This window comes from Fukomys damarensis, unplaced genomic scaffold, assembly GCF_012274545.1.
Source record: "Fukomys damarensis isolate Sample0158 unplaced genomic scaffold, DMR_v1.0_HiC HiC_scaffold_24, whole genome shotgun sequence".
NCBI lineage: Eukaryota > Metazoa > Chordata > Mammalia > Rodentia > Bathyergidae > Fukomys > Fukomys damarensis.
This window is the reverse complement of record NW_022900936.1, coordinates 28,267,525-28,282,610: the sequence shown is the minus strand read 5'-3', so window position 1 is coordinate 28,282,610 and position 15,086 is coordinate 28,267,525. Positions and strand designations below refer to the sequence as shown.

At 34.2% G+C, this 15,086-nt stretch overlaps 1 protein-coding gene across 12 annotated transcripts in view; it reads right to left on the bottom strand.

Moving 5' to 3' along the window:
- The window catches only part of Robo2 (roundabout guidance receptor 2), a 1,584,609-nt gene that overhangs the window by 32,073 nt on the left and 1,537,450 nt on the right, over positions 1-15,086 (bottom strand). For all 12 annotated transcript variants that reach the window (XM_010645674.3, XM_010645673.3, XM_033768136.1 and 9 more), the window contains 2 exons: positions 11,234-11,390; positions 3,197-3,457 (listed from right to left, as the gene is read on the bottom strand). In XM_010645674.3, the coding sequence (XP_010643976.1) occupies positions 3,197-3,457; positions 11,234-11,390 (418 nt within the window). The remainder of the gene's footprint in view (positions 1-3,196; positions 3,458-11,233; positions 11,391-15,086) is intronic.

Here is a 15,086-nt window from a genome sequence, read left to right as displayed (position 1 = left end):
AGGGGAGGAGGGGGTGAAGGGAGGGCAGAGGTAAGGGGAAAAAAATGAGAATCAAGACTTGCCATGTAAAGGTACATGATCCCAACAATGAATGTAACTGTACTGTATCCCTAAATGTACCAATAAACTCAATAAAAAAAAAAAAAGTCAAAAAGAAAAAGTAAGTTTCCTAAAAACTATTACACAAAACTCTGAGAACTGATTAGCATGTGTTCCAGTAAGTGTTGCCTCAAATTGTGTTTGTGAAGCAGGGGTGGAGAGATCCAAGTGTTGAGCAACTGGATATAAGGCGATATTTATATTTACAAATCATTTTTGTGTGTCAGAATGAACTTTGGTTTTGAGCTGGATGGAAGATGCCAACATCCTAGAGTTACAGCATTATTGGCACTGCTGAAAAATTCAAGGGGATAAAAACATGTGCTCCTTAAACTAGGCAGAACTGAGAGGCAAAGTGAAGTACAGGATCAGGGAACACAACATTTGTAAATATCTTTTAGCAGCAGGCACTATACTATGCATTTCATCAAGCAGTACGAACAGAATACCTGGAGTTGGAGATTGGAAATTACCACTTCATAAATCATCATATTGTGCAACCCCAATGAAGAGGCACTTCTATTCTAGAAGGGAGAGGTATGAGCTCACAGAGGTTCACAACTCCTACACGTAGAGCTCCTAAGGCATTCAGGAAAGATGTTGGATTAAGCAGGTATATACTTAGAAGAAGGAAACAGCACCCAGTTCTTACAGCCAGTAGAAATAAGCTAGTTTGTGTATCCATTCAGTGTATACTCATTGTGCACTAAGTGGAAAAATTTTCTCTAAGTGTGCAAAGAGACTATTGAATAACGCAAGTGAAAGCTCAAACCCTTCTAAATAACAAAATATTCAAAACTGCAAAATATGCATCATAATTTTCTAAGTACTGTGCAAATGAAAACTCATTGAACTTTCTCAAAAACTATGGTGCATAACTAAAAATTTAACCTTGACACAGGAGAGATTATGTTTCTCTTCCCCATTCCTAAGAGGCAATGTCTAACCTCTTAGGATTTTTCTGTCCAGTCAAGGAGTCTCTGTTTCCCCTGGACATCTTAGGCTATTCCAAAAGGCCTCATAATACAATCTATGGGGAAGGCTGGAGAACTCAAGTCACACCATTTAGCAGAACCTCTGGATGGGTTGGATATTGAGGTAAGTTATGTGACAGACACAAATAAAGTATCTAGGCCAAAGGGCTCGTGTTCATTTCCCTGGTTAACAATATTGCATCTATTGTCACACTCTTCACTGAGAAAGCAATGCTCTCTGTGACTCCACTGGATGAAGACTATTGGAAACTCTGCCTTTGGAATGTTCCTGGATTCTGCACTAAAATCTTATTTCTTGCTTGACTTTTAATTTGTATCTTTTTACTGTGATAGACTGAAAATCTGCATATAATAGCTTCCAGTTAGTTCTATAAATTCTTCTAATAAACCTTTCAACCTCAGGGTGTTCTTGGGGATCTTTGAAACTTGTACTTGGCAGCAGACATGGGGTGGTTATAAGAACTACCCTTTAATTCTGTAAATGGGCCATTACTATTATCGCCATCATTTTACCAATGAGACAGCTATATCATAATCTGCTAAGCAAGTTGCTAAAGGCCATACAGCAAGTAAGGCAGTCTGACCTTCATGGCACTGACCCCAATCTCAGCTGCTCTCATTCAAATCCTGAACTAAGAAATCAAGATCAATCTGAAGGCAGTATCAGTATATTTTAAGATTTTCTAAATAATTCTCAAAAGCAGACAAAATCAATAATCCATGAGCTAAAGTCTATGCTATACTTGACCAAACTACATGTATTCATTACTTAATTTGCAGGATCATCTATCATTCTTTAAGCAGTTAATTTTAAATTAAATAGTGATATTTTATACAATAATATATTTTTTGTTTGGTTTTTTGAGACAGAGTCTTGCTATGTAGTTCAGGCTGGCCGTGAACTCACTATGTAGCCCACAATGGTCTTCAATTCACAGCCATCCGCTTGCCTCAGCCACCTGAGGGTGTCACCATGCCCAGCTCATAAAATGGTTTAAATGTAAGGTATCATTAAGTTTTGAGAAAATGCTAATTAGGAAAATGTTTAAATGCCTTTCATTCTATGAAGATGACATGTTGGGCCAGGGATTTAGTTCAGTGTAGCCACTGCCTGCCTTGCAAGTGCAAGGCCCTGAGTTTGATCCCTGGTACCAAAAAAAGAAAAAAGAAAAAGAAAAGAAAATGATATGCTTATGACTGCTTTAAGACATATTCTTGTGCATGGTAATTATTAGAGCTATACTTTAAAAATAATTTATTAGCAGAGTATAAGAACCATCCCCTTATTAACTTTCCCAGTTCCCACAACTATCAGAAAAGCAAAGAGAATTTAAAATATTTACTCTGATTTTAAGCCCAAAGTATAAGTCAACAGAAAACAAATTAAGGTGTTTCACGGTGATTTTTTTCAAGTATGGAAGCTTATATATCACTATTTGAGAGAAAAATATACAAAAAAGCAACTCTATGAAACTGTAAATTTTGGCCCTCCTTGCATTTTTGCCATATTCACATGAGATGTCTTAGTAGATTGTATCTGTAGTTTATGAAAATTTATGAAATGATCAGAAAAATGAACTTGGGGCTTTTAACTTAGTCTTGGAGAGTTATTTTTGGATGCACTTACCATTTCTAATATTGTTTTTCTGATTTGTTTCTCTTCAGTCCCAATATAGCCTTTTAATAACTAACTTTGGTCATAAGTGATCTGTAGAACATTATATTTACATATTCATAACCACATACAGAATTATCCACAGGCACTTCAAAGAATTTAAAAGGAGTCTTATTATGACATTAAAAGTGAGTTCAAGGATAAGCTAATTGGAGCTAAATCGTGAATTAGAAAAGACTCCAGTATAGCCAAAAGCATGTTAACCTGAAATTCTGCAGATCTGAATTCTGTCCTCTGTTCACTCCCTAACTAGTTAAGTGACTCTGGATGAATTATTTAACATTTCTGTAGTCATTTTCATTATCTAAATGATTAAGGACTATACAAAAATTTAAAATCCTATCTGCATAGTTTTAGAGAATCTCTTGTGAGTTTGTGTGAAGGAAACTTCTCTGCGTTGAAATTATCCCCCTCTGAGGATAGTTACCATGTTTGTTTCGCTATATCAAACTGATAGGCCCTGGTCAGCTCCTCCAGGTGAGCCTGCAGCATGGGCTGCATCTCTTCCCGCGGGGAGGGAGTGAGAGTGGCCGTGGATTGCTGTCCAAAGGAGATGGCAGGAGAAGAAGCCACGCCTCGGACAGGAGGTGTTGGGACCCGGTCTTCATCTTCCTCTAGTTCATCTTCTATGCCCTGGTGTAAATATGTTTGCACAGGTAATGGCGGGCACCAGCTATCACTGTCATAGCTGAAATAAGATGAAGAAAGAATGCACATCAAAACATGTAAGAATGCACACAATTATACGGCAACAAGTAACAACCATATTGTGTCTAAATTGTTCTCTCCGTTTATTTCCTCTTGTTGGTGTTACCACAGTAAATCACCTGGCTATTATCTTAACTTCCAATTGTAATTACATCTGTTATCTCAAATATCTCAGTTTATACTTTAAAGACCTTATTAGCTAATTGTTATCCCACAGTTACACAAGGCAATAACTTCTCAGTAAAGTTACTCATGTGGAAACACCAAATTGCTAATTAAAGACAATTAATGAATTTAGGGCTTGTAGATTTAACTACTTCCTTGTCTTGTTTAGCCTCGTACACCAAGAGAACATGCCGAGAGCTGATTGATCATCTATCGAGTGTTTAAATTTCATTTTCCCTTATTATAGGTCTCTATCAACCTTTTATTCTACATAATATACTGACAGTGTTATTGGATATAACAGTCTTACAAATTCAGCCACTTAAATATCTCCCAAGTGAGTCTGTCCCCAATGCTTCATCGCTACCTCCGTAACAGCCAGTCTCTTTCCAGTGTAAACTAACTCATCCACTCTATTAGGCTCTTACCTTCTTTTCTACCATATCCTCAATACAAGAAAGAGGATTATATTTCTAAAATCCTTCACATCATGCTTATGTTTAAAATCATTCAGTAACTATAACTAATAGAAAGCTCAAATTTATTAGCTGGGCTAAAAAGATCCTTCCGTAGAAGATCAGCCTAGTTTTTTTAACTTCATTTCCAACTCTTTCCTTCAGCAGCTTTATACATGTTTTTCAATCTGCATGTGTTCCTGCCTCTGAGAGCTGCTGTCTCCTTCAAGCCTCACTCAAATGTTGTAAGTTTAGAGAACCCTCTCTGCCATGGAACTCCATAGTACGTACTTACATTGAGTTACTTCCCATATTGTATTTGTCTGACTTGGTTCATTGTTTTGTTTTTTTTTCCCCCACTACTTGGCATATTCTTCTGGTACACATACATATATTTATATTTATGCTTATATTTATATTTTGGTTCCTTGGAGATATTCAGATGTTTTTTGAATATTTTCATTTGAATGTCTTTCTATTTATCCTGTTTAAAACTGAAAACTCTGTTTTAGAAGGCTTTCACTTTTTAATAGGATAACTCTAAGTAACTTTTCTAACAGCATACACAGCAGCCACATTTTAGTTTGTTACAAATGATAATTTTTCTATACTGCAAATTACTATAGGTTAAACTTATATGCTTATTCACTAACCATGAGTGCCCAGTCTGTATCAAAAATACATTTCTCTAGAGCAGCCATTTTTGTTTCTTTTATATGTTGGAGACAACAGATTCAGTTTGAAGACTGTATTATTTAAAGCATTTGTAACTTATTGTCTGGTTGGGAATTGCTACTTTAGACTTTTCCTATCTTCTAAGCAATCTTGCCCACCACTTACAAATGTGTGTACAAGAATATAAAAATGGTTCAAATAAAAACCTGTACTTCTCTTCATTCTATTATGTCCGTTAAATATATTTAAGCATCATCCTACATTTAGAGAAGAGTTTTTATAGTCTTCCAACAAGAATCTCCTGCTCTAAATTGTTTTGTTTCCTTGTACTTTTCTATCCTGACACATTTGTTTACAGAATTCAACTTATTTGAAATAAATTACAGTCCTCCAAATTTACCTATCTTAAAATTACAAATCTTTCAAGATACAAGCTAAATCTCACATCTTTTATAAAGATGTCCTTAATGAGACCAGCTAGCAGTGATATATTACTTTCCTGAATTTGCACTGACAATATTTTTGCACATTTATTTGAAAATTTATTATACACAATCTAATACCATTTCCAATTCTGGTGCCTTTAACTACTTAATTTATTTTAGTATTTAGCCTTTTACATGTATATAGTATATTTTCCTTATATGGATTTAAACAAACTTATGGTTAGGACATTGAACTATAACACTGTTTTGTTACACCTATTATACCTTATACAGGCAGGTCATAATCATACTTATTGATTTTAAATGAAAATACATAACTGCTCCATTAATAAGGGTACTCAGCTTTCTTTTCTTAATACATTTACTTGACTTTAAATGGAGTATAATTAAATCAAACAAAAATATGATAAGAAGCCAAATTACAAAGAATTACTCAGCTTGAGTATGGAATGTACATGCTATTATAATTCATCCATAGTTAAAATTAAATTTACTCTACAAAACTTGTTATTAAAGAGCATTTTTTATTTTGTGCAATAGAGCAATAAGTGCACTTTCTTTAGTTACACTGGCTTATTTCCAGGGATGATATTAAATATTTAAATAAAGAGCTACATTTTATATTCAATATTTCAAATGGAAGGAGCTAATTATTTCCTAAAATTTCCCTATTCTTTGAACAGTAAATGATTTTTATTTCTAAAAATCTAGTGGATATATATTTCACATATATATTATATATGATATATATGACACAGAGAACATAAGAAAAAGGAGAAATATGTATTTACAAGCATAACATGTTGAAGTTACAGAAAAAATGTCAGAATTTGCATTTGATTTATTTTTTATTATTTGAATATTGTCAGGCAAAGGAGAGCCTAAGCATTTAAATACCACTTTTATATTATGTGAATACATTGCTGATTGTGCAAAATGACTGAAACATATTTCATTAGCTATTTGGTTAAACTAGGATGGATGTTGCTAATGACTGGTCTATGTTTTTTCTGCAAAAAGAAATTACAACATTAGTGAGAAAACTTTGTATCTCTGCAGCATTAGTAAAACTGAGAAAAGTCCGTGAAATCAAAACAGAAAAAGAAAAAGAAAAAAAATATTTGCTAAAGACTAGAAGAATCCAAAGGACTTGATAAAGAGAAGTTAGGATATGGTGTCCATCAAGTCTCATTTCTGTGGTATCCGCCTTAATCTATTCTGGAAGAACAAAGATTTAGGCTGCTTGTGGTAATAAAGAATGAAGGAGAACAAGAAGGTATCAGAATACTAGAAATTTTATGAACTGTGATGCTCACTTTCTTGTTTTTTTAATTTTAATTTTAATTTTTTGGTACCAGGGATTGAACTCAGGACCTTGCAAGGCAGGAGGCAGCCCCACTGAGCTAAATCCCTTGTCATTGAGGCTTAATTTCCATAGTTTCCTTCACATTTTAAGGACATACATCTTACTTGAGGGATAGAATTTCAACTTTTTCCTGTAGTAACCCAGACAGACTGTGAAAATGCTCCTAATGCCAAACCAAAATGTTTTTGACCAATCTTTCTGAGGGAAGCACTTGTTTTCTGATATTCTGTCAGTGAAGTTTGAAGCATTTTATTATCTGTCTTTCCTGGTGATTAATGATACAGTTGACAGAAAATCCATATCGCATTAGAACTAACTTGTTAAAGGCCACACACAAATACCAAATTACTAATAAAATTCTATGAAGTTCATCACTAGAAAAATCTTGCCAATCACTAATTTCAATAACAAAGCAATGCACCAGTTTCCCATTTAATTACTATTGAGTTCTTAGCATCCTATGGTGGTACTAAAATGTACTATATTTATATCTAGGAACTAAATATTTTAACACATTTTTGTTCAACTGAAGACTCATATTGATGAGAATTAACATTCACTATCATTGTATTTTTGGATGAACAATTAAATACTTTTTCATTTGAACAATGATCTGATAACATATTTAGTCTACTATGTGGGGAAATAGACAATGATTTAATAACTTTGATATTTAATATTTTGAAGTCAAAGCTTAGAAAACTGGTGATATCTAAACTGCTAAAAATAAAACTAAAAGTTTTAACAAGATTAGTGACTATATCTTAAAAACCATGGTTATTCAAAACATCTCCTAAATCTCTCATTTTCCTCTTTTCCCATGTCTTTGCATTATTTAATTCCCTCATCCTTTATCTGAGATCCACCATTCTGCTGCTCTATTCTGTACATTATCCACCTGCCCTCCCAGCTGGTGTCCTCATCATCTTCATACTCAAACATCAGAATCCTTCTATGGCATGTGAGGATTCAAATAAGCCCAGGCTAACTCCTCATAAAATCTCCTACACCACGTAAGGTTAAAACTAAGCAAATCCATACAGCACCTACCAAGTACTGAAGAATGCAGAGAAACAATTTTAAAGAATATGGTGAATACTGCAACAGAGGTGTGAGCATAAGGAATAGTGAAAAATAAGTGAAAGACAACCTAAACCAGAACAGGGTGGGTTTCTCAAGGAAAGATGTTGCTGTGTTCTCATATTTTATTGTTTGTTTGTTTTTTCATTCTTTTAGTCTTTGAGCAGAAAAACATTCTTCATTCGCACAGCAAATGTTGACTCTGGTAGGATTTTGTTGTTGCTGTTGGTTGGTGATTTATTCTAGTGCACCGGCAAGATAGAGGGTATTTAGTAATATGCTTTGTTATTATTTTGGTCCCATGCCTGACATCCAACAGCCTTCCATTTTTGGGTACCACTATTTATAAATAAAGGATTCAACATTTGCTTCAATACTCAACTAAGACAAGTTTTCCTTAGGCTGTAAATAATTACCACTCTCTCTAGGCAAATTACTATTTTGTACATCATTACCTAGAGTTTGCTACCTAGAATGTGTGTTTGTGTGTGTGCAATCTGTAAATGAAGAAACCATTAAGATTGAATTATAAGGATTTCAATTTAAAACATACAAACATTGTACAGATCTTTTCCATGAAATATTCAATGAATAATCTGTGTACAATATTTCCTTTTCAGTATCATGAATTTCATGCACTAGAAAGCATAAAAGTATAAAGAATACATTAAAAAAGGGATAATGTACTGCTTTTAATTGTTCTTGTCATTTTGATTTTAAATGTGTTTTTATCACAAATGATTGAGATACAGACTTTGAGAAGTTAGGCTTAGAAGAAATTACCTTGATAAATGAGGATAACAAACTTTGCTGCCATTGTTATTGACTTGCTATAACATAATCATTGCTTTGGGTAAGAACACAGCAATTATTTCTATAAAAATGCGTTTGTTAAGGGAAATAAACATTTAACAACAAATAATCAAACATATGTCATAAAGATATTATTTAATTTCAATACTCAACATACATATATACACATATATATGTATTCTAAATATATCTTATCAATTTAAATATCATAGAGATATTTAAAAATATTAAATGATTTAATAATATGTACCTTGACTGAATATTAAAATACTTTGCCAATCTCCAAATATGGAGAAATATTTTCGTTTCATATCTCAAAATTTTGAAAACAATGTATCAAAAGATAAAACTCTGTACCAACATGTATTATTTCATCATCACATAAATGTTTTCAACTATCTTGCTCCACAACGATCAAGTGATATTTCTTTTGATATTTATTTATTTTTATTAAAATAGATTTGTTTCAATGGATAATAGGCATTATTATGTTTTATATATTTTAAAACTAAACTCAATAAAAAAGAAAGGAAAGAATTCAAAATCATCTACAGATTTCAAGTGATTTGAGTTCGCGATTTTGTGCTTCTAAAGTGTCAAGAGTATTAACTTCTCTTCCCATTCATTTTACAAGTACCACTTCCTCATTTTTCTGATTACCGTATCAGAGTATTACTCAGCCATAAAGAATGATAAACTAGAAACAATTATAAATAGATGCATATCAAGGCCATACTCCTAAGTGAAACAAGCAGGACACACTTGTAAATATCACATTGTCTCTGGTGTGAGAAACTGAAAGTGTAAATGAGGCCCCAAATGTATAAAAGATAATGTGAAAAAAGGAAGCAAAGTTCAAAGGGGAAGGGGAAATGGGAGGGCAGGAAAGAAGGGAAAGAAAATATATGAGAAAAAAGGGGAAAAAATGGAAACAGAGCTTTTGTAAGTAGGGAGAGATAGACTGGTGGAAAGAAAGGATCAGGAATGGGAAACAACAACTAAGATATATCATGTACAGGTACAAATTCCTAATGATTAATGTGATCATAATGTGCACCTAAAATGTACCAATGAAGTTAATTTACAAATATGTATAAATGGTCAGGACTTGATTTTTTTTTCTTTTTTTTGCAAAGTGCACTCTGCGGTTTTGTTTTGCTTGTTTGTTTGTTTGCTTATGATTCATGTGACATATCATATACAGAATTTTATCTTTTTAAATCAAGACAGGCTGGGCATGGTGGCGCATGCCTGTAATCCCTGCACTCAGGAGGCCGAGGCAGGAGGATCTGTGTGAGTTCAAGACCAGCCTGGGCTACATAGTGAGTTCCAGGTTAGTCTCAACTATACAGTGAGACCCTGTCTCAAAAAAAACAAACAAACAAAAAAAGTCAAGACAAAAGGGCCGGGCATGTAGCTCAGTGGCACCGCCAAGTGCAAGGTCCTGATTCCTGGTACCAAAACATAAAAATTTTTAAAAATAAAGTCAAGATAACAGAGGGTGTGTTCTTAGTTACCTATTTCAAATGCAAATTTTTAAAAAAACTAAAACAATAAGGACATACATAAATGTGGGCATTACAACCATAGAGAGACAAATGAAGCCTTCTGGAAGGAGAGAGAGAGAGACAGGGAAAATATGTCTGTGTATACACACATGCATGTGTGTGTGCATCTGTGTGTGTGCATCTGTGGGTGTGTGTGTATAGAGGAAAAGGCAAATGATATTTTTGAAGAAAGAAAATGTCACAAGCATTCTAGAAGAGAAATCTAGAGAGCCCAAAAGTAGCAGTTAGGTAAAATTAAAGGAATACAAAAATATATAAGTCAGCCTGAGATCTTTATTTGAACCAAAGTAAGACTAAGACTAGCATTCAAATACCATGAAACTGGTTTATATTTAAATATTTTTAAGTAAAAAATGTGCAAAAAGAAAAACTGCCCATTTTCTGTATGCTTAGGCTACACAAAGGCCCAGTCAAAATAAACGGTCGCTTAGAAATTTTAAGGAAGATATAGCATTAAGAATTATTAAAATAGATAAACAGACTGAGGATGTTGCTTTTTGACTTCCGCTTGCTTCTGGAATGAAGCAAAAATTATACCTGCTGTTGTCCCTAAAATGAATTAACAGAGAAAACTAACCCTTGTGACATGTTTGAGAAAGAACAAGGCAAGTGGTCTCGTTTAAAAGCCTTCAAAGGGAATTCCCTTCCTTAGAAAGGGTTTGTTACACAGTGTGCACTGGCCTGAGCCTCCTTCATTGTCCCTAAGTCCCCATCAGAGCTGATGATTAAAGTTCTACCCTCTAGCCAGGTCCCTACAATTATCCCATTGTGTGGCGCTCTACAGTGGCGCCCTGCTATGGCCAGACATCGAGTCATTAGAGAACTGCAAGGGATGATGAAGAAGGTTATTTTAATTCCTTTTTCAGGCCTTCTCAGGAGTGGCTCTTTAGTTCACAGAGCTGTGGGTACCTGCTTTCAAACTAACAAGCAATATTATAAATGGAGGCTGCATTATCATGATTGCAGACAATCTAAGGCACTTGAGGGCCAAGGATTCTCAGACCTCAATTTGTGCTGTTTTGTATTTCCTAGCTAAAAATATATGGACAGTGCAAACAAGGGAAACGGGTGTGTGCAATGCCTAGGGCGGAGAGGCAGGAAGGGAAAGTAAGAGATCCCAGGCAAAAGTGGACAATAGCAAGCGGAATGCAGCCTTGGCCATTTGGCTGGCACATAAAATACTTTTACCCATTTTTTTGCTCTTCCACAGCATAGTGTTCCAGCTCTGTACCGGGAAGGGGCTGGACTGGGGGAGGAGGTAGGGGAACATTGGCCCAGTTCGATCCATTGTTCTTCTGTGGTTTGGAGGAATTTTTATTTTTTTTCTTTTTTCCACCTTTCCCACCTGAAAGCAATCATACATTTATTTAGAGATGCTACATATCAGAAAACAAAACAAAACAAAAAAACAGAGAATGTCACATGGAAAGATGCATTTATGTTTTCAAAACACCAGCAATCAGCATGTTAGAAATGGTAAGAGCTATAAACAATGAAATAATATAATCAGAAAAACACCTTTAGAAATCATTCAAAATGATATTGTTTCTATCCCGGTGCTTCAACTGCAGAGCTGAATAAACCAAAAACATGGATGTTGTATCAAAAGCACATTTATTGATTTATTCATGTCTGCTGCCTCCATGTTTTCATTGTTAGATGAAATAACAGTCCATAACCAATTCTTTTAAATGTCAGATTTTAGTGCATTTATAATACACTTTTGCATAATCTCTCTCAGTGGAAAACACAGTGTCTAAGGACACAGGCTAAAGTTTTCCATTAGAATTTATTCAATTTAATTAATCCAGAAGAGTAACATTTTCTCTCAAAAGTCACTGATAAAAATCAATCATCTCCCTACAATCTGGAGAATACCTGCAAATCTCTCAAAATGATACGTTTCACAGACTTTTTGACTAATGAATGGTACAATTACTTTTGCATAGAGTGAGAACATTTCCCAGCAGCTTTAAGCAGAACATTTCATAAATTCCAAAAGGAGGGAAATTAATGGAAGCACAGCAATCAGTTACAGTACTGTTCGTAATACAGATGAACTCATGCACAAACATGAGCAGAAAGTAAGTCAGCAGTGTATGAGCTGTATCTTGGGTTACATGAAGCTTAATGAAATACAAAAATGAAAGCTATCATTGCATACTACTGTAATTTTACACTTCCATGATTAAATAAATAAAGCTTCTTTAAAAAATAATAGGCAAAGTTAGACAGGGAAATGAATACTTTTTGGGTAAAATGTCGAGGGCTGCTGCAGGGGCTCCTAAGTATCTTCTCTTACCCCCATCACAATCTGTAACTGTAAATGAAAAGGTAGCGTTGAACTCTTACATTTCACCCTCTTGGAACCAAAAGTTGGAGCATAAAATGTTTGTATCAGGGCCCTCAGATCATATAGACATAAAAGCTTTCCTCCTATCTTCTTTGTTTACCCATTATTAAATTAGTTTGCATATTTTATGAATGATATGTCACAAGGTGATAAAACTGTTAAACTAAACATACGTGCTACCACCGGTTATGGAGTTGTGTATGTTTTCCAATGTAGCATGCACACATACAGCTATCCCTGAAAGCAAAATGTTTTCCCTTTTCCTTGCACTTTTTATTTTTGATATGAAGGAGGGCAGGGACCTGATTCTTAAAGAAAAGCTTTATTTCTGGGTTCTAAGACTATCTCTTCACTTACTTCAGAAGTTACTCAATGGGTATAACTCAATTTCCACACATGTAACAGAGATGTAAAGTTACTTCTCTGAGTTATCTTTAGGATTATTTAAGAAGGAACAATGCGTATAAAGTACTCAGAACATACAGAAGCCTCAATAAATGCCAGTCATTGTTCTTTATGATCGTTTTAGTTCTGGTACCTGAGATTGAACTCTGGACATTGTGCTTGTGAGGCGGGTGGAGGAACCACTGAGCTAAATCCCTGTCCTTATTTCTTTCCTTTTTGAAACAGGGTCTTTCTTTGCAGTTGATGCTGACCTTGAACTCACTATGTAGCCTAGGCTGGCCCCAGACTTGCAGCAATTCCCTTGCCTCAACATCCTAGGTGTTGGGATCAGAGGCGTGTTCCGCCATGCCTGGCCATATTTTTATTTTCCAAACATGTTCCTTACTCTAACTTCTCCAGGCCCAGTGAGTATTGAGGAATAGTCTGAATGACAAACTTAACAAGTCTGTAATTATTTGAAAAGTAAATGAAGCTTATTCCTTGACTTTTTTAACCCACCAAAATCATAAATAAAGACTAAGGATCACGTATCTTTTTTGTAGTATCAGAACGCTGCATTTCAACAAGTGAAAGAGGATTGGGTTGGACTACTCATCTTGCTAGACTTCCCCTTTTATGAACCTCCATTATGCTTCTTGTCTTTGTATGCGTACAATCCTTTCCACTTCCCACAGAACTTTTAGAAGTGTTATCCGATTACCATCAGAAATATGAGTGACAGAAACAAGGAAGGTCTTCCAAGTTATTTGCTAGGTGGAGATACTAAGAATCTTCCTAAGTGTTATTTGTCCACATACACATAAAAGAGAAAACCCAGATTTACAGTACCATGCAGTAGTTTACTAGGAACTATCTCTAGATTTCTGAATACAACCTCTGAAGTTCTGTGTAATTTCAAGAAATGCATTTGTTACCTACTCTTCCAAACAATAGACTTAAAATTGTTAATCTCAAAGGGCTTTCTACTTTTCTCTCTGTTGGGGACATAAGTTATCTTTTGAAAAAGCTAGGAAGAACTATTAATGAACAGGGCTATTTTCCCCTTGCTATGCTCTAAGTAGTAGGCTATTAGCAAGGTGGCAAGGTGACATAATCAAAAAGAGTTACATATTTCTTTCTGAAATCTGGATCTTTAGATAAATGAACACAGTCAGCTTTTAGCAGCAACCAAAGAATCTTTAGTCATGTTAAGGTGAGAACTGCCCATATCATGTTTCAAGGGAACCCATTTTGGGGCCTGGCCTACATATTTGACTCCTATGTCTTACAATTGAAATGTAAATATTTGGAATTTTTATGCCTAATAAATGACTTTGATATTAAGGCAGTAGTGAGATCAATTCATTTAAAAATTTGATGTCTAGTTCATTTTTTAAAACAACATTGGTGTATTGAAAGATTTATTTATTGTGACCACTGCTGCTGTATACATTATAATTTAAAATACTATTTTGCAACCTGCTTGGATTTTTTAAACGGAAGTACTCAGAAGATATATACTGAACAAAATGATAACACCATTTCAAACAGGTTCACTCAAATAACTGAGAAATGTCCTATACACTTTATCACTGTGATTATTTTTTTAAATTGGTTGCATGGTTGTACGCAGATTAAGAAAATCCCTTCACATGTCGTGATTAGTTAGCCATAGGGTAGCTTGATCTTAAATTTGAAGCTTAGGAAACATGCTCACAAATATAAGAATTAATCAGAACTGTAATATTAAACTCAATTGGACTAACCTAAAAAAGGAATAATTACTCCAATCTTACCTATTGAAAAATACTATTATCAATTTAAGTAATTTTGCATTCAGATGTAGATGTAGTTAATATGCTTCCTAGATATAAATGTAGATGTAGCTAATATAATTCCTAGATATAATATATATAAATAAATGTCATACAAGAGACTAATGGATACAAAAACCCCAGCAAGCACTATTGTGAATTGTTTTCTGCTTACGATTACTCAAAAGGTAACTTAAAATTCAGTGGTAATCAATCTATATGGAGTATTTAGAAAGTTTCACATATCTTGTAGAATCCAAGGCTTGCCGTAATATAGATTTATTTTAGTATATTACTTGATCTTTATGTATCTTTGCTAAAATAAAAAATGAAGCTTTAGAAAAATTACCTTTTAATGATTCAGAATAATTTTGGGACTAATTATAATTAAATGACAGCATAAATGACAGATAAGGTCATTCAAAAAGTTCCCCTATATCATTAAGCCAGTTTAAATTCATAACAGATGTTTAAAATTTTCTGAATTCTA